Source organism: Barbus barbus, assembly GCF_936440315.1.
Source record: "Barbus barbus genome assembly, chromosome: 5".
NCBI classification, from domain to species: domain Eukaryota; kingdom Metazoa; phylum Chordata; class Actinopteri; order Cypriniformes; family Cyprinidae; genus Barbus; species Barbus barbus.
Genome location: NC_136733.1, coordinates 17,831,040 through 17,858,932, shown reverse-complemented (window position 1 = coordinate 17,858,932; position 27,893 = coordinate 17,831,040). Strand labels below are relative to the sequence as shown.

General features: G+C 39.5%; 2 protein-coding genes across 2 annotated transcripts in view; both read left to right on the top strand.

Moving 5' to 3' along the window:
* The window catches only part of LOC306869186 (alpha-tectorin-like), a 37,164-nt gene extending 24,234 nt beyond the window's left edge, over window positions 1-12,930 (top strand). The window contains exons 14-26 of the mRNA XM_079415829.1: window positions 48-588; window positions 1,332-1,531; window positions 3,231-3,611; window positions 4,211-4,497; window positions 4,591-4,871; window positions 5,125-5,235; window positions 6,965-7,167; window positions 8,258-8,421; window positions 8,685-8,933; window positions 9,075-9,237; window positions 9,455-9,539; window positions 9,729-9,848; window positions 11,694-12,930. Of these exons, the coding sequence (XP_079271955.1) occupies window positions 48-588; window positions 1,332-1,531; window positions 3,231-3,611; window positions 4,211-4,497; window positions 4,591-4,871; window positions 5,125-5,235; window positions 6,965-7,167; window positions 8,258-8,421; window positions 8,685-8,933; window positions 9,075-9,237; window positions 9,455-9,539; window positions 9,729-9,848; window positions 11,694-11,797 (2,889 nt within the window). The 3' untranslated portion in view covers window positions 11,798-12,930. The remainder of the gene's footprint in view (window positions 1-47; window positions 589-1,331; window positions 1,532-3,230; window positions 3,612-4,210; window positions 4,498-4,590; window positions 4,872-5,124; window positions 5,236-6,964; window positions 7,168-8,257; window positions 8,422-8,684; window positions 8,934-9,074; window positions 9,238-9,454; window positions 9,540-9,728; window positions 9,849-11,693) is intronic.
* Window positions 12,931-13,009: 79 nt separating this feature from the next.
* The window catches only part of LOC306870552 (ubiquitin carboxyl-terminal hydrolase 2-like), a 54,099-nt gene continuing 39,215 nt past the window's right edge, over window positions 13,010-27,893 (top strand). Inside the window, exons 1-2 of the mRNA XM_079417875.1 lie at window positions 13,010-13,249; window positions 14,698-15,262. Coding sequence (XP_079274001.1) covers window positions 14,744-15,262 — 519 coding nt within the window. The 5' untranslated portion in view covers window positions 13,010-13,249; window positions 14,698-14,743. The remainder of the gene's footprint in view (window positions 13,250-14,697; window positions 15,263-27,893) is intronic.

The window sequence follows — 27,893 nt, the reverse complement described above, 5'->3', positions numbered from 1 at the left end:
TTACAACATTATCCACTATGGAAGCTAATGCACAGTTATCTCTACAGGTGGCTTTTGATTGGAATACTCTACTGCTTCTGACTCTTCCTCGCAGTCTCTTTAACGCCACCTGTGGGCTCTGCCAAGGAATGCCCTTTACTGGTCCCGCACTAAGTGTCACAGAATGGGGCATGGCATGGGCAGAACGTGACACCTTCTGCCAAGTGGGTTGCGGGGACTCTTGTCCTCGCTGTGGATTGGCTGAGAGGGGCCTAGCTGCTGAGGTCCCCGCCCAAGTAACAGATGCTGCTGGTAACATTGACATGGATAACGGTAACCCAGGAAACCGTTTCCACTTTGCTGAAGGGTTGTATGTGTACGTTGAACCTGAGGCGGTGAGATTATGTGGACTTATAATAGACCGTGGAGGTGTGTTTGCACGCTGTCACAGCAAAGTGGCACCAGCATACTTCTACCAGAGCTGCCTGCAGGATACATGTGTAGATCAAGGTGCGAGAGAGACTATCTGTAATTGGCTACAGATTTACGCCAGTACCTGTCAGACACAAGGAGTGTCTGTCATTGGCTGGAGAAGTTCCACACCCTGTGGTGAGACATATTTATATGACATATTATGTTTTTTTACTCATGTCACAATCTTGTTATGCAAAAAAATGAATGGTTCTTTCTAAGGCAAGCATCACAACTATTATTTCTCATACTTGAGGTTAGGGGTTTGTTCTACTGTAAATTGTGTGGATTATTAAGAGAGAGATGTGCTGTTAATTTTCTAAGTGATCAGAGAATAAAAAAAACAGACTTACAATGAAGGAGGAACTGGACTCAAGTCTAAAAACTAGAATATCATAGTAATATGAGGGTGGCCTCTTGACCAGTAAACAGACACTTAACCAGCCAAAATGTCCTAGCAATTTTGGGTAAGCACCATGCATATTTTCTTCAGGAAATAAAGAATTTAAATTTTAGAAAGATTTATGAGGCTGCTAAGAAAAGTATTGTCATTTTCATGCATTTAGATGCAAATATTGCTTGCACTTCTGGGCCTGGCATGTAAACGCTATTATAAAACCTCTTAATCCTTGGTGTTATGCTGGCTAACCACAAACCATGGCTTAATTTACAAATGTTCTGTTTAGCCAACATAAAAATTACAAAAAAAAATAATTTTTTTACATTTTTTTTTAAAGACATTTTTTTAAAAGACATTTTATCACAGTCAAAGCCCCGTCAATGCCACACATTCACATAAGCCCTTCATAGAGAAATACAATACATCCTCCCCTTTACTTCTGGAGAAGCTCACCCGTTCAACAAACTCTGTGTGTGCCCAGTGCTGTCATGCCCCGTGAACAGCCACTATTCCAGCTGTATGATGGTGTGCCAGCCGCAATGTGCCCCTGCACGTGGACAGAGAGACTGTAACCAGTACTGTGTTGAGGGGTGCCAGTGTGACCAAGGCTATGTGCTCAACGGCAAGAGCTGTATCCTCAATCAGAACTGTGGATGCTACACGGATGGTAAATACTATGAGGTAAGACAGCATGTCACAAAACTAGACAAAGCCAATACATCTAATAAAATAAACCAATACAATAAACCTACCTTAAAAGCATGCAGGACCAAAATACAATACCAATTTTTTTTTAATTAACTGCCACACTTTTCTCTGTATCTAATCAGTTTACCAAGAAACCAAATTTTAAAAGACCTGTTTTGTGTATATATTGTCTTGTTGCATTGACATTGTTTTTAATTTAAGATAAAAAATAAAGTAAAACTTTTATTTATATAGCACCTTTTAAAACAGTGTTTACAAAGTTATTTACAGGATAGACAATATACACAAGAACAAACATAATAAGCAATGAAATCACATAATAGAAATAAAATAATAAAATACAAAAATGAGTCAAGGAAAAGCCCTAGTGAACTATGTGTTTTGAGATACTTTTTAAAAGTGCACAGTGAGTTGGTGGCTCGTAGGTTGTCAGGAAGAGAGTTCCATAGCTTGGGACCGAAATAACTAAAGGCTGACTCCCCAATTTTTATCCGAGTCTTGGGCACAACCAACAAATTTCTGTTTGATGTTCGGAATGATCTTAGTGGAGTATATTTATTTAACAAATTAGAAAGGTATATAGGGGCAGTCCCATGAAGACATTTAAAAACTAATAAGAAGATCTTGAATTCAATTCTGAATGATACAGGCAGCCAGTGAAGGGATCTGAGTGTTGGAGTAATTTGATTTCTAATTTTACAGCGAGTTAGCATTCGTGCAGCACTGCAGCTGCATTCTGAACTCTTTGTAAGTGTTTAAAAGAGCTCTTTGGTAACCCAGCAAAAACACTGTTGCAGTAGTCGAGTCTAGACATAAATGCATGAACAAGTTTCTCACTGTCAGAAGGGGAGAGAATGTCACATACTTTGGAGATATTTCTGAGGTGATAATATGCTGTTTTAGTAACAATGCTAATATGTTTTTTTAAAACTGAGGTCACTATCAAATATAATTCCTAAGTTCTTAGCCTGATTACTGGTTTTTAGTGATAGAGAGTCAAGATGTCAAGCAATAGATCCTCTCCGCACATCATTACCGATAACAAGTATCTCTGTCTTATCTTTGTTTAGCTGTAAAAAGTTCTGGGACATCCACAAATTTATGCTCTCTATGCAGTCAAGTAGTGTGGAAATTGAATTATGGGCATCTGGTGCAAGTGAAAGATAAAGTTACGTGTCATCTGCATAAAAAATTAAATATTGTACTGGTTAATTACACCAGCTAAAGGAAGCATGTATAAGTTAAATAACAGAGGACCCAAAATCGAGCCTTGAGGAACACCACAAGAAATGGCATAACGCCTGGAGGTGTAGGTACCCAGTGTAACACAATATTCCCTGTTACTTAAATAGGATCTGAACCAGTCTAAGACAGGACCTGATAGACCGACCCAAGTCTGAAGTCGGTCGAGTAGAATCTCATGGTCAACGGTGTCAAACGCAGCACTTCAGATCTAAAAGAACAAGGATAGCCAAGTTTCCTAAGTCCTGAATAACTTGCAAATAAAGTCACAAATTGCACCATTATATATTAAAAATAATAAATAATAAGACTTAATTCATTATTAAGCGTTTGTGCTCCATAAAAGGACACGCTGGACACCCTAGAAGCCAAAAATTAACACACTTTTGTATGGGTAAATGTTTTCACAAAAATTTTCTCTGTCTCTAAGCCTAAGCAGTTGTTCTGGAACAGTGACTGCACTAAACGCTGTCAGTGTATTGGACGGAATCTGATTCAGTGTGACCCACGGCGATGTAAAACAGAGGAGGAATGCGTTCTACGTCATGGTGTGCGAGGATGCTTTGCCAAACGTAATCAACACTGTGTGGCATCAGGCGGTGGCGTCTTCCGTACTTTTGATGGTGCCTCCCTTCGTTTACCTGCCTCATGCTCCTTTGTTCTTTCAACGATCTGTCATAAGCTGCCTGAGTTATCTTTTCAACTCATTGCCAATTTTGACAAGTGGAGTACACCCAACCTAACCACCATCTCCCATGCTTACCTCTACATAAACGAGGAGAACATTCTCATCTCCGGAAACACAGTTAAGGTAGGAACACCGAAATTGTACAGCAAATGATGAATGGGACAGGACATCACTCAGGTGAAGCGGCCTAGAATTTCCTAGGAGAATTTAAAGGAGAAATCTGGTATTTGAGAATGAAAATTTCTCAAATTTGGCCCTTAAAGTCCACTCTCCTGCAGAGTTGAGCTCCAGCCCTAATCAAACACACCTGGACAAGCTAATAAAGGTCTTCATGATTACTAAAATGTTATAAGCAGTTGAGCTTGATCAGGGTTCGAGCTACACTCTACAGCAGTGCTGGGCAACTTCGGTCCTGGAGGGCCACTGTCCTGCCGAGTTTACCTCCAACCCTAATCAAACACACCTGTCTGTAGCTTTCTAGTGATCTTGAAGACATTAGCTTGTTCTGGTGTGTTTGATTGGGGTTGGAACTAAACTGCAGGACAGCGGCCTTCCAGGACAGAAGTTACCCAGCCCTGCTCTACAGAAAAGTGGAGCTTGGAGCTAGCATTAGAGGATGGATTTAGACATTTCTTTTATGTTGGCTATGAAATTATTATATAATGATTAAGACATGAAATATCTCCTAGCTAAATGCTAAGTGTTTTCCTCTTTTACCTCAGGTAAATGGTACGGCCGTGTCTGTACCTTTTGTCACAGGTCTAATGACAAGAGTATCCACATCGGAGGGATTCCTGGTGATCGACACTCCCCAGGACATCCAGGTGCGTTATAACCGATTCAACACCCTCAGCATTACAATGGGTCCACGGCTGCAGAACAAGGTGTGTGGACTGTGTGGGAACTTCAATGGGGACCCCACTGATGATTACATCACCTCTCGTGGAAAACCTGCTGTCAGTGCACTGGAGCTTGCTCAGAGCTGGAAAACCAACGGCATGCAGAACAGGTTTATATTTATCACTCATCTCGTTAGTTTCACCCTGTCATCTTTGCCTTGCCACTCATTTTCTATCCTCCTTTGCCTGACTCTTGCTTGTAGTTGTGATGAGACGCAGTATGTGGCCCTGGCTCAGTCCTGTGATAATACAGCAGTATCAGAGCTCCTGGGAGAAGACAACTGTCTGAAGCTCACAGATTTGAAAGGTTTCTTCCAGCCCTGCCATGGCCTGCTGGACCCTCACCCCTTCTACCAGTCTTGTTACATGGACGGCTGCTACAACCACCGTAAGGCCCAGGTGTGCGGCTCCATGGCAGCCTACGCTGAGGCCTGCCGCTCTTTCGGCACACTTACCACCAAGTGGATCGCCCAGGAGAACTGCTGTAAGAGGACGCTGCCACCTACTGGAAAAGATGGAGCGACTCAGCTCAATTGTCGTTTTTAGAAGTTCATTTTATATGTATCTGGAAAATAAAATGTATATTTATTTTATTACATTTATTATTATTATATATTTTATTATGATTTGTTCCAGGTTCCAAGACTATCACAAGTCATTTTCATAATTTTGACAATAATAACAGATATTTTATTAGAAACTTTCTGTGCTAACTTTGTAACTGGACCTGTCTTTAGCAGAATGGATCTATGACCCCTGTGCAGGAGAGATTTGCTCGAACAACACATGTGAACAGGAAAATGGAGGAGATCTGTGTGGCTGCCCTGAGCTACCCAGCACTGAAATTAGTGCGTAAAAAATGACATATTGTGCCAGAAATAAATATAATTCCTTTGTGGCATCTCTTTTACAGGTACAGAATATCGTGAAAAATGTAAATATTTTTGTCACTCATTTCAGAGAGTGAAACCCATATATTATATAGATTCATTACACATAGAGTGAAATATTTTAAGCCTTTATTTCTTGAAATTTTGATGATTATGGCTTACAGATAATAAAAACCCAAAATTCAGTGTCTCAGAGAATTAGAATATTACATAAGATCAATAAAAAAGGATATTTTAAACAGAAATGTCAGTCTTCTGAAAAGTATGTTCATTTCTATGCACTCAATACTTGGTTGGTCCTCATTTTGCATGAATTACTGCATCAATGCGGCGTGCCATGGAGGCAATAAGCCTGTGGTACTGCTCAGGTGTAATGGAAGCCCAGGTTGCTTTGATAGCGGCCTTCAAGTCATCTGCATTGTTGGGTCTGGTGTCTCATCATCCTCTTGACAATACCCCATAGATTCTCTATGGGGTTCAGGTCAAGCGAGTTTGCTGGCCAATCAAGCACAGTAACACCATGTTCATTGAACCAGCTTTTGGTACCTTTGGCAGTGTGGGCAGGTGCCAAGTCCTGCTGGGAAATGAAATCAGCATCTCCATAAAGCTTGTCAGCAGAAGGAAGCATGAAGTGCTCTAAAAGTTCCTGGTAGATGGCTGCGTTGACTGTGGACTTCAGAAAACACAGTGGACCAACACCAGCAGATGACATGGAAGCCCAAATCATCACTGACTGTGGAAACTTCACACTGGACTTCAAGCAACATGGATTCTGTGCCTCTCCACTCTTCCTCCAGACTCTGGGACCTTGATTTCCAAATGAAATGCAAAATTTACTTTCATCTGAAAAGAGGATTTTGGACCACTGAGCAACAGTCCAGTTCTTTTTCTCCACAGCCCAGGTAAGACGCTTCTGACGTTGTCTCTGGTTCAGAAGTGGCTTGGTAGCCCTTTTCCTGAAGATGTCTGAGCGTGGTGACTCTTGATGCACTGACTCCAGCTTCAGTCCACTCCTTCTGAAGCTCTCCCAAGTGTTTGAATCAGCTTTGCTTGACAGTATTCTCAAGCTTGTGGTCATCCCTGTGCTCACCTTTTCCTACCCAAATTCTTCCTTCCAGTCAACTTTGCATTTAATATGCTTTGATACAGCACTCTGTAAACAGCCACACCTTTCAGTAATGACCCTCTGTGACTTACCCTCTTTGTGGAGGGCGTCAATGTCCGTCTTCTGGACCATTGCCAAGTCAGCAGTCTTCCCCATTATTGTCGTTTCAAAGAGCAAGAGATACCCGGAATTTATACTGTAGGGATGTTCATTAATTGAAACTCAAATATAAATATTCTAATATTTTGAGATACTGATTTTTGACTTTCATGAGCTATAAGCTCTAATCATCAAAATTAAAACAAAAAAACTTTTGAAATGTTTTACTTTACATGTAATGAATCTAAAATATATGAAAGTTTCACTTTTTTAAATAAGTTACAAAAAAATGCACGATATTCAGATTTTTTGAGATATAACTGTAAGTTCTTCTTATTATTAATTATCAAACCCATTCACATTATCCTGCACTAGTTACATTTTATGTTATAGTGGGAGGCTAACTGCTAAATTAAAAGGTCATATTATGAACTGGGATGAAATATTGAGAAAAGACCTTATATCTTGTACCTTTTGGCGTAGGTGAGGATGACATCATCCAGGCAGAGGTGACCTGTAAACACGCTCAGATGGAGGTTTCTATCTCCAAGTGCCGTCTGTTCCAGCTGGGCTTTGAGAGGGAAGATGTACGAATTAACGACCAGCACTGTGCTGGCATCGAGGGAGAGGATTTCATCTCCTTCCATATCAACAATACCAAGGGACATTGTGGCTCTATTGTGCAGGTGAGCAAATACTTCCTTTCCCTCATTAACAATTGGTCAAGATCAGACCGTCTCAGTTTAGACAGTATGAGCTTCTTGAGAGAGTGGAAAGTACTGGTTCTTGGTAAAGAAAATATACTGTTCCATTTACATACATTTCCATTCAAGCGAACACAGGGCAAGGAAGTTTAGGTTTGGTGCACATCTGTTCAGTGCAAACTGCAAAGACATTTGAGCAATAACTTAGACCAGCTAGGACCAGCTTTAGCAGGTTTACCTAATATGTATTTGTTTCACTATTGTCTGTGCCTCACAACCTAGTCATCCTCTAACATCCTTAAAAGTTTTTTGCCATTACACATTCATAATGTAAATTTTTTTTTAAGGGGAATCATTTTACCTTCTGAGAAACCTCCGCCGAAATCTGAGGCATTTTCTTTCAGATCCCGCTGCCTTGTGATAAGTTCAATGAAGAGCATTCCAATATGGCGGATGGAACAGATGAAAATAATATTAAGAATTTTATTTTTGGAGTAAAAATGGAAATGGTTCCATATGATTGCAATGCATTACTTAACAGTGTGCAACGTTTATGCTTATTTGAGCATTAAATCATCAGTTTGAACCGTTTATATTAACGTGTGGGTATTAAGAGTACTGTTTGCATTGTGCGCAAGCGACCACATATATGAAGTGCGTCCCAAAAACCATTTTAAAAGCAAGAGTGCTTGCTTTTGCTTGAAAATGCTGTATAGTCGGCAAGTTGGAGTTAAGCACTGTTTTTAATCATTAAACCATCCACAAGTCTCATTGGTGCTCACTAGTCTGCTGTATAAGATTATTAAATGTTTCCTAATTTAGTTTTAAATTACTCAGATTGGTACACAATAAATGTTGAAATTGCTTTCAAAATATGTTTTCAAGAAAGATCTTTTGCAACTAATCATTTAGACTTTCAGATTTACAGCAGAAGAATATCTTAATTAAATTTTCATTGTATGCTTACTTGATATGCTGTCTGCTTGGCTGAATATGTTATTCTCTGTGGAAAGGTAATTCAATTTACAGTAACGTTATGTGTGTTTGTGTGTGTGTGTATTTGTGAGTCCAGTCAAATGGAACACACATTATGTACAAGAACACGGTGTGGATCGAGAGTATGAACAACACAGGGAATGTAGTGACACGTGATAAAACCATCAACGTGGAGTTTTCTTGTGCTTATGAACTGGACATCAAGATCTCACTGGAGACTGTATTGAAGCCAATACTCAGGTCAGCTACCACAGTATTATACTGATAATATTATGGTATTCTTTGAAGTACTATATAAATAAGCATAATATTCAATGGTTATATATACCTTACCCTGATATTGATATTTTTTTTTATCTTTGTCAACATCTACATTTATTATAATAAATAACAAGCACAGCAGATAACATAATCTCATATTATATGCACATTGCACAGTTGGATACACTTGAAATGCAACAAATGATAAAGATAATAACCTCTCTTTTTTCTGCTGTCCACAGTGTAATAAACCTCACACTGCCAACCCAAGAGGGCAACTTCATCACAAAAATGGCCTTGTATAAGAACGCCTCGTACCGGCATCCGTACCGCGAGGGAGAAGTGGTGCTAAGTACCAGGGACGTTCTGTTTGTGGGGGTGTTTGTGGAAGGAGCAGATGATAAACAGCTTATTCTCATTGTTAACATGTGCTGGGCTACACCATCTCGTTACAGCAGCGATCGCCTTCGTTACATTATCATAGAGAGAGGGTAAGAAAATAGCGTATAAAAAACAACCATTTCAGTCCATATTTAACATAACATATTAAAAATACTGTTCAGAAGAGGACTACACACCCATATACATACCAATGAGTTTACAGCTCTCACATAGCATAATTGTAATTTCAGGTGTCCTAACATCAAGGATAACACGATAGGCATGGCTGAGAATGGCATGTCCCTCACCTGCCGCTTCCACGTCACTGTCTTTAAGTTCATTGGTGATTACGATGAGGTGCATTTGCACTGTGACGTCTCTCTGTGTGACTCAGAGACCAACGCTTGCAAAGTGGTGAGAGCTTGTACACACACACACACACACACACACATGCATCAACATACACCTTTTTATTTATTTTTGTAGAACAATAATGACAGGGGGTTGGTTCATAATGTGAATTCAAATTCAATCATGATTTAGTTTAGATATGGTTCACTTATGGTTCTCTCCATCAGTCATCTTGAAGAACTGCTTCTTTTGGATTTGTAATGACCTTTTGCTTTTACAGAATTGCCCTCATAACAAACGAAGTTATATGGATTACAGTCAGCATAAAGAACAGATCCTGTCAGTGGGACCAATCAGAAAAAGAGGTATGGTGTATATTTTAGATTTGTGCATGAGTGCATGTCCTGAGAGAGAGTGTGTGTGTGTGTGAGGAATGTGTGTGTAGTTTAATAGTGGAGGCAATAGGATATGGGTGTATAATTGGGTGTTTTGTGTATGTGCATATTAGCAGGTGATTACAGCTATAACAGTGTGTGTGTGTATGTGTGTTTTAGATTCAAACTGGTGTGAAGAGGATAATGGTGGCTGTGAGCAGATCTGCACTAGTCAAGTAACAGGCGCTGTATGCAGCTGTGTGACAGGAATGCTGCAAAGAGATGGGAAGAGCTGCCGAGGTAAAATACAAATACACACATGTGCTGTTTTAAAATTGACATTGCCGAAAGTGGTGTGCTACAAACAGTAAAACATCCCAGTGCTGTAATACTAATTATTAGCACTCTTGGAAACACAGCACCACTGCATGTGTGACATTGCTTTTATGCAACAGTTCAAAAAAGCATTCACTTAATTAAACCTACATTTTAGACACAATATTGCCAGTTACGTTTTGTATTTGTGGTCCACTAAAGAAAATAGTTTCTAACAAATCACAGCAATGCTGTGCTTATGTATTTTTGAGAGCCGACCCGAAAGTTAGTATCACACTGGTTCTGTTAACAAAAACCCAATGAGATTTTTCCATTGGCTTTTGCATTATTTTAGAAAAGCAGCACTGTGACACATTTTGTTCATTATGATCATCTTCACAAATGAACATAACTTTTATGAATTTGAAGCCTAAATACAATCTCCAAAATTTAAAGCTGAAGAAGCTTTAAACAAACCACATGGTTATGGCTTCAACATCACCCTCACTAATCTTCCGACAACTTATTCAGTCTTTATTTAATACACATTTTTCCCTGACAGTCTGAGTTAGAATAGCTTGCAAGAATGTGAGTAGCTATAAACACAACAAGGCTGTAAAAGCGAATAAGTGAGTAGATGAGTTTACCTGTTCTGTGTGATGCCATTGCCAATGCCCCTGTGTAGTCCGATTTAGCAACTGCAAGAAAAAGCTTTTAAAAATCAAACTGGGAATTATTTTTGTATTTTATGTTGTAGAAGAAAAAAATTATAATTAAAAACCCATTGAATTTGGGACAATTAAACCAGAAGTGCTAAAATGCTAACTCATTTGCAGGTTTTGGCCTTTAAAAATACATCTTCCCTGCAGCGCTTTTTTAATCAAGGGTATCTGACTGTGGCCCGCAGTACTACGAGTTACATCAACGACAATAAGTTACACCCACTACAAAAAACAGCCAACTAGGGAATGTCATCAGAGCCCCTCCCCAGGAATCACTGGCTATATTGGAAATACCCTGTTATCTACATAACTCCACTAATATACTCCACTAAATGAGTCAATGAAAACAAGTTAGCAAATTTGGACATTGACTGCACCGGAAGTTCTGCAGATGCCATCTTCTGGTGAGACACAGGAATTAATTTAACGTGACGCTCACAGAACCTAGATATCCTTAAGTGGCTAGCCATTCATCGTACATTGACTGTACGCTTTATTGAGGTGCATTGTGGGATTAAGTGAATGGATTCGATAATGTCCACTATGGTTTCGGGCAGCACTACAAATGGCTGTTCCTTCAAATAGTGCACTATATAAGATGATTTCAGATACAACCACTGATTTTGTCAATAGTACTGCTCTTCTCCAACTTTACTTTTCTTGGATTTATTCTATATATTTTAAGAAAAGCAATACAATTCTGCCTAAAAAACATTTCACATATAAAAACTAAAATTATTGTCCTTGAAAATATGTAACATGAAGTAGTAGATGTAACTTGTAGATCCACTCAGAACCAACTTTTGTATGTTTATTCATGTTTCTTTACAAGAGGTTTGTCATTTTACTGCTGTATGTCCATTTATAAATTTGTTTTCACATTTTCCATTTATAATAAATTTCAGTGTTGTCATCAGACAGTGGACACACTCACACAAATATATGCTCGGCATATTAAATGTCAGCAGCAGCATCCGTTGACGTCCTGTTTCTCTGTAACTATGAAACAAAGTGAAGCTTGTGCATTCTTCATGGCTTCACACAAACAGTAAACTCCTTGACCCTCTGTTCTCATGAATCTCTCCTCTCATTTTCTCTTTCTTAACAGTCACCAGTATGAGTACTGACCTTCAACCCCTGCTTCTTCTGGCAGCTGTTGTTGTAAGCGTCAACATCTTACTGCAAACACAGACCTCAGTTTTTTTCTCTTAACACCCACCAAGCAAGGTCATGGTAGACAGAGGCGTATACAGACAAAAGGGAGGAGAAAAGAAAAGCAAAAAGGAGCCAGTGAGGGGATATGCATGTGATGCATCAGCAGTCCTGCAGTGAGGACCACCTCTGAGCAGTTCCCTTCATCGAAGTGAAAACTGTGATCAAATGCAACCAAGTGATCCTTCACCAGCTGGATATCTCAGACATAAACAACGTGCCTCGGTCCAATATAATAACCTGACACCCTTCAGACCCTGAAAAATCCCAAATCTTTTCTTTGGCACAACATCTAAATGCCAGAAACCAAAAAAAAAAGCAAACTGTCACTTTGAAACGTAGTAATAGAAAGACAACTACTGAATATTTCACAGCCACTAATTACAGATTAGCAAGCATTACTTATTAGATGATGAATTTTCCTGAAAAATCACTGAAACGTGAAAGCACGTGTTGCAAGAATGGATGATAATTCTCAACACCTGTTATGTTGTTGTAATGTTTTTGATTTAGTTGATTTGATGAAATACATACCCTCTACTGCTCTAATTCTCAATATGCCATTTTGTTTCTTATTTAAACCCCATTTTTGCCATACTAAAGTATTGCCGAGATCAAAATGCTAATCAGCATTTGTATTGCTTTGTATTCCTGCGAATACAAATGAGTGAATAGTGTTTGGTACCAACACAAAATGTTCTTGAGTAGCCAACTTTTCAAGCATCACTTATTTAAGCTGTATATAGTAGGCCATGTTTGATGGATGTGAACACTTTTGCCCTGTTCTCTAAATACTCAATGTACTGTATGAATCACTCACATAAAGTGAACCGTTAGAGTCATCAACTCCATTTGCAATTTAATCTGGCAATATCACTCATACTTCATGGTGATGATGATGATGATGAAAGTTTCTAATCACTTTGCTCATGACACCACACAACTGAAATATACTGCATTTCCTGTAGGTTTGGGACTGCCATAAACCATTGGTAATATATGTAGTCAGCTGATTGGTGACCAAACCCTTGATGTCCATTGTTACAATGTTTTCTTATTCTAGGGGTTGTTTGTTTTGTTTTGTTTTTAATCTGATATGATTTATTTGAGAATAAAGTGAGCAATTCACATTGATTCTGCTTCTATTCATAGTGCATTAGTCATGGCTTCTGCAGCAAGCCAAAGATAGAGAACGGGCGCGCGCGCGCTAGAGAGAGAACGAATGATCCGCGTTGCTATGGCGACCGCTTGGGAGGCGGTTCCTTAAATCCTGACTTGAGAAAAGCGCAAATATCCGAGCAGGACTCTGTGCTGGTGTGCTGCCACTCCAACCAACTGATCGAGTGCGTAATGCTGAGCCAGTGTCGTACGATTTTCTGCTGAATCTTGAAGTAGCGGGTGGTATTTAGGAAAATTCAGGAATATTTTGCTGGATGAACTGGAATTCCGCTGGTAAGCATCTTAAGGGTAATGGGGGCGGCTCTTGCGCAGGATTAAACATGTGACATAACTCTCATCAGCTAAACTTCTATTACCAACCCTGTCTATTCCCGATTATAGCGTTCATGCAATTTAATGAGACCACCAGCCGTTTTCTATTGCAGTTTTCCACAGTCAGCGTTAATGAGTGGGCAGTGAACGCAGTGTTTATAGTAACTGCTGTATCCTACAGTAACACTGTTTGACTCATGGTCAGATTGCGTCCGCTGCTTTACTTAATTACTCAGACTTTAGCCAATGCGCATTCCTCTTGATTCAGTCAGTTCTTGACATCACTACAAACACTCTCTTCGTCATCATCATCATCATCATATTCTACTTCAGCTTCATTTTTACCCTCATCTTCATTCTCATTATTGTCATCTTCATTAAACAGCATCATGTTCTTTTTCATAGTTTCTCCTACATCGTTATATTAATTGTCTTCATAATTTTCATAAAAAAAAGCAATACTAAAAAAATTTTAGACACCATGGTAATTCTTTTTTTTATCTTTTATTTTATGGTATTTATCCAGTACCAAAGTATCAATCTGATATCATCATTACCATCTGATACTATTTTTTTTTTTAGATCATAGACTATGGAACTCATTCTGTTTGTTTTCCAGTTTTTAAAGTAGCCTATTATTATATTTATAATAATGAAACTCTACAGTAATTTTTAATATTATGGAAGATTAGGGTTAACCAACATACTATAGGTTTGCATTTGATTGTACAATTTATTGTATGTCGCTGCTTTTATTTCATACTTCATCAGCTGTTAAAGCAATGTAATTTTGCTTTACAAACTTTTCATACAAAAAATAAAATAAATGTACTTCAAATGATTATCCACCTAGCCATGTTTTTCTTTGCAGGAGATGTAACAAAGAGTAGTAGGTAGACAACTGCATGATGTAGATCCCTTCTCAAATTTTTGCTTGTGAAACAATTTATTTTTAAGTTTATTTATAGGAAGTGCCTTTGTTCATGGTTTAGTTAAGTTCTCACAGAGAAGTTGTGACTTCAGCCATTTCTTGAAGGCTGTGGTGGTCTTTGAAAGGTCCTCTTCTTCTTCTGCATTGCTCATTTTGTCCAACAAAACTCCAAAATTATAATACTTTTCAATTATAACACTCATCGTCAACATTTTGAGTGTCCGTGTACATTGCCTGCTAGTAATTCTAGTTGACTGTTGTCCTACTTCCACACAACTGATACTGTAAGATGAGACAAGTCACGTTTATTGCGTTGTCTTTGTGTTTGCATGAGCAAGAGTTCCATATGTTATATCCTAATACAGATTATTTGCTGAGACTGAAAATGTTGCACACAATCTCTGATAAGCATTTAGTCTCATTAGTGTAGTCTTCTTCAGCTTTGTTTCTAGCAGACTGTATTTGTTTTTTGTGACAGTTTGGCTCTCTCCACCTTGGGGCTGATTTCTCTTCACATCTTGATCATGTCTCCAGTCTACTCACCCCCCAAGTACACTACTGGCTCCACCCTCTTAAGTCCATACAGTTCCTATGACCCCTGCAATCCCACCCTGGGATATATTGTCCGAGGGCAACCTCAGCTTTCCAGGTATGCCCCTTCTACCTCCCGCTACCTGAACCCCAGCCCTTGCCTCGCCAGAGGCGTCCTGTTCTTTCCCCAGGAGCATGAACGTGGGCGAGCTGCACCCTATTCAGAGCCCCACATCGGCCGCCGGAGTGAAAGCTACAGTAGGATGCAAGTTAAAGGTCAGATTCCCCGAATTAATGGGCCGAGGGGCCGTTCACCTTCAAGGACTGGATATAGCTGTATGTCACCCCTGTCAAGGCAGCGCAGGTCAGTCAGTCAGTCAGACCTGATGCGGGAGCTGGCCACACTGGAGATCTGTGACCAAGGAGCAGTGGAGAGAGGAGTGTACACAGTCAAAGAGAGCACGATCAGGGGACGAACAGATTACTCAGGGCCTCTCTACTGGAGCTCAGAGGTGAGTTTGATAATAAAGGTATTTAGAGGTACTTTGACAATAAATGTGTTTAAAATGTATTCTGAGAATCAGAATCTATCTGTATTCTTTGTTAAGATGAGCCAAATGTTTTTTTTCTGCTTCTGTGGCCATGAGACTGTTTGGAAGTATTGTCAAAATTATAATATAAAAGTCTTTGACCCAAAAAAAAGGTCTTTGACAAATATCAAGGTTACGGAGAGGTGCTTACAATGGAAGTAAATTGAGCCAATTTTTGAATGATTTAAATGCTGGAATGTCAAGCTTATCATTTTATAAAAGCACTTACATGAACTCTTTCAGTAAAACAAATGCGTTATCTGAACTGTAGAGCTGTTTTACACTTTACAGTCATTTCATTGCAGAGTTTCTCTCCATCTCAAATCAAACACATCTACATGTAATTTATACATAATCCTGAGGTCTGTAGTTAGATTTTTCAAACATTTTTTTAGATATGGAGCTAAACTCTAATTTATGGATTATCATTGTCTTGGCGACAAAATTGTAAGATTATACAGAACTTTATACAGATAAGGTTAGTAAGCCATTTCTTACAGTAAAATCATGTTTTTATGATTTTTATCATGCATGTTCTGTGGCTATACTATTGAAACTTGTGAATGTTTTAACATTTATGGATTGTCCCCAATTGATCCCATTGTAACTGCCTTACTGTAACCTATATTTATACTTTTTTACGAAAACAAAATGAGAGAGTGAGACATTTTATAAGCATTATGATTAATCTTAACTTGTATTGATATTCCTTTAATCATTTTATCAGCCAGCATATTTCTTATTGTTATTCACAGTATTGTAATAAGGACTAGAAAACGACTATTAGGCCTGTAATACTCAGATTTACTCACTAGAGTGTGCTGCCTTCCTCTTTTAATTAAAACTGCTTCATTTAGAGGGCCACAGATCTTTGGTAATAGGTTAAGATGAGAAATATGGTACACAAATATTATCCAAAAAAACAACAACAAAATAATCTATGCCTGCATTATAGTACATAGATTTGAAAGGACCAATGAAAAGTATATGAATGATTGGTTCAGTTTTTATCAAGAAAAGTAAAAAAAATTAAATCTTGTAAACTTGATTAATTACTCTCTTAAGGAACAACACGTGCAAAAGTGTTTTTGCTTTATGTTTTTATTCCATTTATAAAGGTGCTGTAAATATAATCATTACAGATTATATCATACAGTATACTAACTTTTTCTAAGCTACTAATGTGATTAGAGTATACACAAAGGCGTACATGTGTAAATGACTTTAAATATCTCACAAATATTGAAATTTTTATACATAAGTATAGGCCAGTATTGAAGTATTAGTCTGGACTTGTCCGGGCCGTACAACAACCGCATGCAATAACTGTTCGTTGATTGGGTCTCACAAAATCTGGCCTTCCATAAACATCTTCAGATTACAACTGGTTATATGCAGTTGGCTGAGATCATTCATTTATGAGCTGACATTGTGCCACATTGATTGCTAGTCGATTGCGCTGATAGTGGGCCAGAGGTCTGTACAGTGCTGAATATAATTACTTGTTCACAGTAGCAACCCTGTATATCAGCACAATTTCATGTTGTTAGCTTGGACTTTGTCATTGTCAGGCCTATAGCGTATGGTCAGCCAAAATCAGGGTGTTATAAAAATGTGAAGTACCAGGTGCAGTTCTGCTTAGAACTCTGATTTAAGCTTATTTGTGTTCCCGTTCTCGTCCTGTCCTAACAGTGTGACATAACTAGATGCTTTGAAATTTAATCTCACCATTTTTTATGCATTATTCAAACATCAGTAGAGATCACTGTGCCAGAATGTATGTTTTTGTTTTCCTTTCACTTCTCCTTCATTCCACTCCCATGGTCTTGTGGTGTTGGGAGAGGCCATGAAAGAGATGAAGTGGTGTCTTATGATCTGCCTAAATTCTAAAGGTTTTTTGCCTGGTGTGTGTGTTTAGGTTACATAAGTCTCTACAATCAGGTTTAAAGTTATTGTAAGGATAAGCAGAGTGCTGGAGTACTTGGACAGAGAGATAAGGTTCAGTGTTTCTTTTTTCTTATCATCTTAAGTCCATTATGAAGATAGAACATTTTTCATCTTTATTTCATCATAGTTTACAAACTTTTGCACTTTTTGATTGTAAATTAATTTATGAATTATTCTAAGATCACAGATGCAGTTCTGCATGCTCTCTCTCTTACTCGGTATATTGCAGATTTCACTGGAATATGGAACCACAGTGTAAAAAGTGGAAATGTGTAGTTGACACAGCAGTCATACATTTACTTGAGTGAAGCCAGTTAATAAACCATACTGGTGCCTTTACATTTTGCAGCTTAGAACTTTGTGAGATATATATATAGAAGGCAAGTTTATTTATATAGCACATTTCATACACAGTGGTAATTCAAAGTGCTTTACATAAAAATAGTCATTAAAAATAATAATAATCAACAATAAAAAAATTGATATAAAAAGAATTTAAAACAGTTATGAATAGAAAAATTATACATCAGTTCGGACACAGAACAGTGCTCATTCAACAAATGCACAGCTAAACAGGTGAGTTTTGTGTCTGGATTTAAATGTGGCTAATGTTTCAGCACATCTGATCTCTTCTGGAAGCTGATTCCAACTGTGGGCGGCATAATAGCTAAAAGCGGACTCTCCTTGAACTCAAAATGCTACCTTAAAATGTGATAACCACCATGAAAATAAAGGCGGTGCAATAAAAAGCCATATGATAAGTTCATTCTAAGTGACCTCTCCATAAAACATGGTCAGTACTTACTTGTTCATAGGCGGTGCACATGATCATACAAACAAAACACCATCAGGGTAACACACTAAAATAATATCATAAAAATGAACTGAATGATATCAAATGAAATACAAAACCCCCTAATGTAGATTACTGGTCAAAGAAATAAGAAAAAGTGTTTTTATCAGAATCAGAATCAGAATCAGAATGAGCTTTATTGGCCAAGTATGTTTACACATACAAGGAATTTGTTGTAGGGACAGAAGCTCCACAGTGCAACAGAAAGACAGTAACAGGACAGGACACAGGTAATAAAACAAAATAACAAGAAATAGCCAATAACCAATGTACAAAGCAGCAAAAAAAAAAAAAATACACAATATATAATATATAATATAGGCGACTATGTATGTACAGGTCAAATTTTATTATATACTATTTGGTAATTCATACTTTATATTTGCTAAAACTATAAATCTGAAAGTATTTTACAGTAAAATTACATATAATGTGATATTAAACCATTTCCAAATATAATATTTTTTACATATATAATATATATGACTTACATTAAACCAATTGAAAGGTTTTTACTGTAGCCTTTACTGATTTTTTTTTTTTTTAAAAGTACAGTACAGTGTAGATCAGGTGGCCTGCGGGCCAAAAGTTCCTATACAAACTAAGAAACACTCAAAAATACATCTGTGGTGTGTGATTGAAATTGCATGAGAACATATCTTCTGTCCTTCATTCCATATCACTCTGTCACATACAAATCACCTCCTGGGATCTGGGCCTATCTCTCACCATGACAACCAAACATGTCTGCACAAGTCACCAGAATGAGTCAACCCTTCTTGTGAGCTTAATAAAAGCTGTTAGTAGTATACCAGGGAATATTAAGTTGCCGGGGCATTGCTATGTGAATGAAGTTGGCAGCTTCTTGCGTGGCAGAAACAATGATCTTTGTCCTGTCTAACATCATCTAGTTGATCTCTTGATGGAAACCTATCAAGAACAGATCATACCTGGGTTAGGTTTCAATGCAAAATCAAAAGAAAAACATGGGAATTATATTACACAAAAAGTAAATCAGTGAATTTTTTAAAGGTTTTAAAAATATATTTATTCAGCAAGAACGCATTAAATTGATCAAAAGCGACAGTAAACACTTTTATGTTGATACAAAAAAAATATTTCTAATAAATGCTGTTCTTTTGAATTGATATATATATATATATATATAAAAATCATGATAATAATAATGCTTTCCACAAAACATATTAAGCAGCAGAACCATTTTTAACAATGATAATAAGAAGAACAGTTTCTTGAACAGCAAATCAGCAGATTAGAATGATTTCTGAAGAATCTTGTGACATTGAAGACTGGAGTAATGGCTGCTGAAAATTCAGCTTTACCATAACAGGACTAAATTACTTTACTTTACTTTTACTTTTGTCATTTACATTTCAAAATATATTAAAATAGACATTTTGATTTAAATAGATTAAATTAGATTAAATAGAATGTTTTATATAAATGCAGGCTTGGTGTGCATAAGAGATTTAATTCATAGACATTTTTAAAAAAATCTTACCATCTGAGCTAAAATTCTGAGATTTCAATATGAACTCAAACATTTTGATTAAATCCCAATTTTAATATTTATTTTATTGCTGCAGCTCAGTATGTGAACAAATGTCTTGTTTGTGTCTATTTCTGTTTTTTCCATTTTAGGAGGAACATTTGAGACAGATTTGATACTTAAAATATTACTGAGAGTTCCATTAATGTATGACTCCCGTGCTCTGTGGAAAGCTATTACATTTTCCTTTGGGTATTTCTGCTATTAATGAACGGCTCTAGACTAGACTGTTTTACTGCCTTTGATGTTTAATGGACATGTCCTGAATTTTGCAGAAAGCGTGTTGCGCAGAAGTCATGTTGAACAAAAGTAAGTGAAAGTCACTGACCCATTACTTCCTCTACATTTGTTTTAACCTACAGAAATGTACTATACTTATAAGTCTTATTTTCCAAAATGTGACTACTGGAAGCTTATTACAACATAATTTGCTTGACTCAGCTCCCTGTGGCATTGAGTTGGCTCTATTATTAGCAGTGCAGAGGTCATAATATAAGTAATGGCTTTTTCAGAAGGATTTTAGTAATAAATGACTAAAATGTTGTACATTTACAATTTGAAGGACTGTAAAGCAATATAGATCATGCTTATTACTCATGGCCCAGATATGATGCTTTATTGCCAGACCGATCAACCTTGTACTTTCATCTAAATTAGTGTCAAGGCCATTTGGCTTATTTTGGCCCACAGTAAGAGCAGGTCTGGGTCCACCTGTGTACTTAGCCGGGTATGAGCCATTTGAAGTGACAGTATGAGACTTCCCCTGATCAATTCCAGAGACAATATGACTTCATATAAGCTGCACAAGCTGAGGGAAGCCATGGCTTTAATCACGTAGGCTTCCTACAAATTAATTAAGCCCCTCTTACAGTTCTACAAAATGCAGCAGTAAATGCCTAGATTTGATGATCATGTGCATCTCCATGCTTGACAATTCTTCACCACATGACTTTAGGCATATAATTAGGCTTCAAATTCAGTATAAAATGTAAACCGATTACCATTTGGGTTAAACCTTAGCAGGATGCTTTCAGGAGAATCAGAACAGTCAGTGCTGTCAGATTCATGTCATTTTACGATCACACAAATGCAATGCAAAATTGTGTTTCCTGTCTAAGCTTTGATTGGCTCAGCCGAAGGGATGTGATAAGGAGTTCATACTCACTCACCCACATTCCACACAATGTAATAGCTCTCTGTACTCTCTGGCTTGCGCTATAGAACATACATGCCAGATTCCTGACACGCCATGTCTCTGGATGATGTTAGTTAAGAGCATGTGTGCATCCAGTTCTGCATTTTTGTTGATTTGCTCATCTGGTTGCTTGTGTTGTTGAGCAACAAGTCAGTTCCATTTGTTGACCAGTCATACCTGAAAATATATGTAAAGGCCTGATTAGAACTGCACCCTTATACGATTCAAAGTAAAATGCTATAAAGAGAGTCACTGTCATTTCTATAAACGAAAAAAAATCAATGTTCACTGGGCCACATTTCTAAGGATACACCAAATATTGGTATTATATATGTTATCTGCCAATATTAGCGATTTTTTTAATATGGGCTATACTGTATATCAGATATATTGGATTTTTAAAGAGGTCATTACATACCTTTATTATTTCAATATGTTCCTTGAGGTTCACTCATAACGTTAGTAAAAAATGTAGCACATCAAACAAAAATATATTTTTGGAAAAAAATTATGATTTTCAACCCAAATTTTGACTCTCTGTCTGAAAGGTTTTAGTATTGCGTAACCTTCATGACTTGTCAGCAAACGCCAGTGCTATGTTATGATTGCTAACGCCACTGCAAATAGCATCAACACCCCCTCTATTGCACAAGAGTTGATGTTTTGAAATAATAATCTATAAATATCAAATGGCAGACAAATCATTATGGAATTGCTTACTTACGGTTTGTGATATGGCTGCTATCAGATCCAATACAGCCTGCACTACTTCATCAGTAAACATTTTAGTAACACTTTATTTTAGGGTCTCTTAACTAGTTGCTTATTAGCATGCATATTATTAGAATATTATCCATTAATTAGTAGTAATTAAGCACATATTAATGCCTTATTCTACATGACCTTATTCTACATCCCTAATCCTACCCCATACCTAAATTTAACAACTACCTTACTAACTATTAATAAACAGCAAATTAGAAATTTATTGAGGGAAAAGTCGTAGTTAATAGTGAATAAGTTTTACCAAAGTTTCTTTGCAATTGATTATGTTTAGAACAAACATAATCCTCCAGTGGTATCCAGGGCATCATATAGTGTATTCCAGATTTTAGGTGATTAAATAATCACCTAAAGATCACCCAGAACACCCTAGCATCTTGACAATGATTAAGCATGTTTCAAGAAAACATAAACTCACCCAACCAAAGCTCATTATGGCACTCTACCGGGTGAGCTATCAAGCAAGTTTACTATGTCAGAAAAGCCATATATATGAAGTTGGATTTGTGATGCAGCTGTCAAAATTGTATAAGATTCACAAATCATGTATTTGAGGTCATAACAGTATTGTGGACAAAACCGCACAAAAATTAGTCTATTCATTAATTCATAAAATGCCCTGTAATCATAATGAAAAGGTGAAATGTGTGAAAAGGAAGTTGGTGTTTTACTGCCACTAGTGTTTATTTCAGCTTGAAACTGCAGTGAATTGTATGTATAGGTACGTTTTTGGAGTTCATTACAAACAGTTGATTACAAAACAGCCTGCAGTGAATTGCCCCACACATATAATCCCTTCTGATGTGATTTGGGACGGCATGTATTGTTTTCCAGCTTTTAGGCTAGCAAGGAACGACCAGAACAGCCTAACAACTACCTTGCAAAGCCAGAACAATTTAGCGTCTTGGTGATTACCGTTCCATGATGAAGCACATTTAATTAATATATATATACTGTATATATAGTCATGGCCAGAAATATCGGCACCCTTGGTAAATATGATCAAAGAAGGCTGGGGAAATTAATCTGTGTTGTTAATCCTTTTGATCTTTTATTTTAAAAATTCACAAAAATCTAACCTTTCTGTTACGGGGCTGATGAGACGTGAGATGTGCGGATCCATGTGCAAAGCTTTATTATAAAACATGGTGAGACAGGCAGGGTCAAACAGTGGCAAACAGGTATGGCAAGGGCAAGACAAAGCAATCCGTGGAGCAAGCGTGGGTCGACGATCAGCGAACAGTATCCAAAGGGGCAAGGCAGAGAGATAATCCAGAGTCGAGAGCAATAATACAAACGGGGAGCGAACAGAGTCCAAACGGCAAGGCAAAGGGGTAAATCCAGGAAACAAAGGCAGGTATCAAAAACACAGGAAAACAGGCTAGGCAAGACTACGGCTCCGTAAAGTTGCTATCGCTAGAAGAGTGATAAACGCTAACAATACTCGGCCGTGAGCAAGAGTAAATCCCAGGCTTAAATAGTGAGTGGTGGTGATTGTGAAATGATGATCAGGTGTGGGCGAGATAGTGAACAGCTGTGTATGTCGTCAGTGCAATGGATTGTGGGAAATGGAGTCCAATGTGTAGTGTAGTGTGAAAAGTCCATGTGGTGAACGGGTGACCTCTGGTGGTGAATGAGTGGAAGTGCATGGCCAGGATTCGTGACATAGCCCCCCCCCCAAGGAGCGGCTTCCAGACGCTCCTCTGTAGTCCAGGAGGGCGGTGGAGCGGAGGCGGAACAGGGGGAGGGATGGAGGGCCAGGTCCGTGAGGAAGTGGGAAGACCGGGGACTGAGGCAGAACCGGCAGAGCAGGACACCCCGGCGGAACCGGAGACCAGGACAGAGCAAGAGCCCACCAGGGCGGAGCAGACGGACCAGGAGCCCACCACGGCGGGGCAGACGACCACCAGACCCGAGCAGAAGACCACCACGGCGGGGCAGACGACCACCAGACCCGAGCAGACCACCACGGCGGGGCAGACGACCACCATACCCGAGCAGAAGACCACCACGGCGGGGCAGAGGACCACCAGACCTGAGCAGAAAACCCTAGCCAGGAAGCAGACTGGGCAGGAAACCATGGCAGAGTCTGAGATCTGGGGGAAACAGAGACAGACAACACAGGGAGAGCAGAGACAGACAATACAGGGAGAGCATTCATGATCACAGAGGGCGTGGCAGGGCAGGACGAGGATTCATAGACTGCCTCTTTAGCCGTGACAGGACAGGGCGAGGGTTCACAGACGGCCTCTTTAGCCGTGACAGGACAGGGCGAGAGCTCACAGATGGCCTCTTTAGCCGTGACAGGACAGACAGTGAGTTCAGGGACGGCCTCCATGGCCGTGACAGGGTAAACAGTGAGTTCAGGAACGGCCTCCGTGGCCGTGACAGGGTAGACAGTGAGTTCGGGAACGGCCTCCTTGACCGTGACAGGGCAGACAGTGAGTTCGGGAACGGCCTCCATGGCCGTGACGGGGCAGACAGTGAGTTCAGGAACGGCCTCCGTGGCCGTGACAGGGCAGACCATGAGGTCAGGAACGGCCTCCGTGGCCGTGACAAGGCAGACAGTGAGTACAGGAACGGCCTCCGTGGCCGTGACAGGGCAGACCATGAGGTCAGGAACGGCCTCCGTGGCCGTGACAAGGCAGACAGTGAGTACAGGAACGGCCTCCGTGGCCGTGACAAGGCAGACAGTGAGTTCATGAGTGGGCGCCACCACCTCGGGAGGTTCTGCAGCGGAAGCTGCCACCTCTGGTGGTTGTGCAGTGGACTCCGCCTCCTCTGGAGGTTCTTTGGCAGACTCGTGGACTGAAGAGGCCTCAGGAGCAGACTCGTGGACAGGAGAGGCCTCAGGAGCACAGTGTGCAGCCCACACACTCAAAATGGCGACCGCCATAACGGGAAGCACTGAGGTCAGGGGAACAGTCTCTGTAACAGCCAGGGTTGAGGCCCTGGGAATGCCAGCTACTCGCACCGACATCAGTGGTGGGTCCATCATACTGGATATCAGAACTCGAAGGACTGACCTTGAATCTGTGGTAACAGCCTCTGGCAGTTCGGCGGAGGCGTGAAGAGACTCTGGCTGAGGAGCCGGGGCGTGAAGTGACTCTGGCTGGAGCGCGGAGACGTGGCGTGACTCTGGCTGGAGCGCGGAGACGTGGGCGGACTCTGGCTGGAGCGCGGAGACGTGGGCGGAGTCTGGCTTGACAGCGGCGACGTGAGCGGACTCTGGCTTGACGTGAGCAGACTCTGGCTTGACGTGAGCAGACTCTGGCTTGACGTGAGCAGACTCTGGCTTGACGTGAGCAGACTCTGGCTTGGCAGCAATGACCTGAAGGGGTGTTGTTGTTGCCGCCATTTTGCGAGTGAGTGCGGTGTTGCGTTCCTCCGCGACACCCACAGTGAATGAAGAGTCCACACACCGCAAAGCATAGTCCATATACTGAGCGAGTGACGTACGGGGACCCTCACGGATTAAACGTGACTTGAGAGGCTGATTAATGCCCTCACAGAAGAAGTCTATGAGTGCACAGTCCGGCAGATCAGAAAAATAGGCGAGGTCTAAGTACTCTTGTACATATACCTCGAGCGGTCGCGAGCCCTGCTCGAGGGTTAATAGCATCCGTGCAATGTCCTTACCTGGCCAATATCCACAAGTAAAGCCGCTGGATCCTTTGTTGGCCGAGTATTCTGTTACGGGGCTGATGAGACGTGAGACGTGCGGATCCATGTGCAAAGCTTTATTATAAAACATGGTGAGACAGGCAGGGTCAAACAGTGGCAAACAGGTATGGCAAGGGCAAGACAAAGCAATCCGTGGAGCAAGCGTGGGTCGACGATCAGCGAACAGTATCCAAAGGGGCAAGGCAGAGAGATAATCCAGAGTCGAGAGCAATAATCCAAACGGGGAGCGAACAGAGTCCAAACGGCAAGGCAAAGGGGTAAATCCAGGAAACAAAGGCAGGTATCAAAAACACAGGAAAACAGGCTAGGCAAGACTACGGCTCCGTAAAGTTGCTATCGCTAGAAGAGTGATAAACGCTAACAATACTCGGCCGTGAGCAAGAGTAAATCCCAGGCTTAAATAGTGAGTGGTGGTGATTGTGAAATGATGATCAGGTGTGGGCGAGATAGTGAACAGCTGTTTATGTCGTCAGTGCAATGGATTGTGGGAAATGGAGTCCAATGTGTAGTGTAGTGTGAAAAGTCCATGTGGTGAACGGGTGACCTCTGGTGGTGAATGAGTGGAAGTGCATGGCCAGGATTCGTGACACTTTCATTGGAGAATAAGAATTTTAAATGGGGGGAAATATCATTATGAAATAAATGTTTTTCTCTAATACACAATGGCCACAATTAACGGCACCCTTTTATTCAATATGTTTTGACACCTCCATTTGCCAGTTTAACAGCTCTAAATTTTCTGACACCTGACAAGAGATCAGAGACCATTCCTTCATCCAGAATCTCTCCAGATCCTTCAGATTCACAGCTCCATGACAGTGCTTCTTCTCTTCAGTTCACCTCACTCATTTTCTACAGGGTTCAGGTCAGAGGACTGGAATGGCCATAGCAGAAGCTCGGTTTTGTGCTCAGTGACCCATTTTTGTGTTGTTTTTGAGGTTTGTGTTTGGATTATTGCACAGTTGGAAGATCCTTACTTTTTATCCCTGTGTTCACCAAACCCATCTTGAGTGTTTTCTGCTAAAAAGCTCATTTTTTAGTTTCATCTGACCATAGAAGCCAGTCCCATTTGAAGTTCCAGTCGTGTCTGATAACTGAATATGCTGGAGTTTATTTTTGGATGAGCTAGGAGAATTTTTCTTGAAACCCTCCCAAACAACATGTGGTGATGTAGGTGCTGTTTGACAATTTTTGTTTAAGGTTTTCTGACCCGAGACTCAACTATTTTCTGCAATTCTCCAGCTGTGGTCCTTGGAGAGTCTTTAGCCACTCAAACTCTCCTCCTCACCGTGCATTAGGACGATATAGACACACGTCCTCTTCCAGGCAGTTTCATAACATTTTATGTTGATTGGAAATTCTTAATTATTGCCCTGATGGTGGAAATCGGAAATGGGAATCTTTTCTTAAAGCCACTTCACTAATTTGTGAAGCTCAATTATCTTTTGTTGCACATCAGAAATATATTCTTTGGTTTTTCTCATTGTGATGGATGATTAAGGGAATTTGGGCTTTGTTTTCCCTCCTATTTATATTTCTGTGAAACAGGAAGCCATGGCTGGATAATTTCATGTTCATAATCACCCTGGAGTGCTCAAAATTGTGAATATGAATGGTGAGATATTTTACTCATAAGAATTTATAGGGGTGCCAACAATTGTGTCCAACGTGTATTTGAGAAAAACATTTATTTCATAATGATATTTCCCTCCATTTTAATTTCTTATTCTCCAATGAAAGGTTACATTTTGTGATTTTTTAAAATAAAATATCAAAAGGATTAACAATGCAGATTAATTTTCACAGCCTTCTTTGATCATATTTACCAAGGGTGCCAATATTTTTGGCCATGACTGTATATATATATATATTTATTTATTTATATGAAAAGTTCATTTGCAAAAACCGATAAACGCCACTTTAAAAAAAAATTAGTTGAGTGCCGTACATTATTCTCCACATATAGTGCGATCTGAACCCTAAACACGTTTTGTCAGAAAAGCCGGTATTGTCCACTTTCAAGGCATCGCAAGTTCACGTTTTACTGCAGAAGCTGACAAGCGCCTTTGTTGTTTTTGAACAGAAGCCGATAAGTCCATTTTAGCGAATCAGTGCGCTGTATTCAGGTCAGGTGACAAGGCTACTTTTACTTTGAAAAGATGTGCTAGCTGAGAGGAGTTTCATCAAAGCTGACTAAAGTTATCGTTTTTTGCAAATGAACTCTTCATACATATATATATATATATATATATATATATATATATACAGTGCCCTCCATAAGTATTGGAAGACAAAATTGCTCTGTTGGCTGTGGAGTCAAGGCATTTGCAAATATGATTAAAAGATGAATATGAGACAAAACTACAGAATGTCACATTTTATTATTAGCCGTTTCAACACATACATGGTTTACCAAATAAAAAGAACAGCACTTTTAGAGTTCATCCCACTCATTGATGTGAACATAAGTATTGGGGCAGTTGAACATAAGGCAGATATAAAAGATTAAAAGCTATTATTT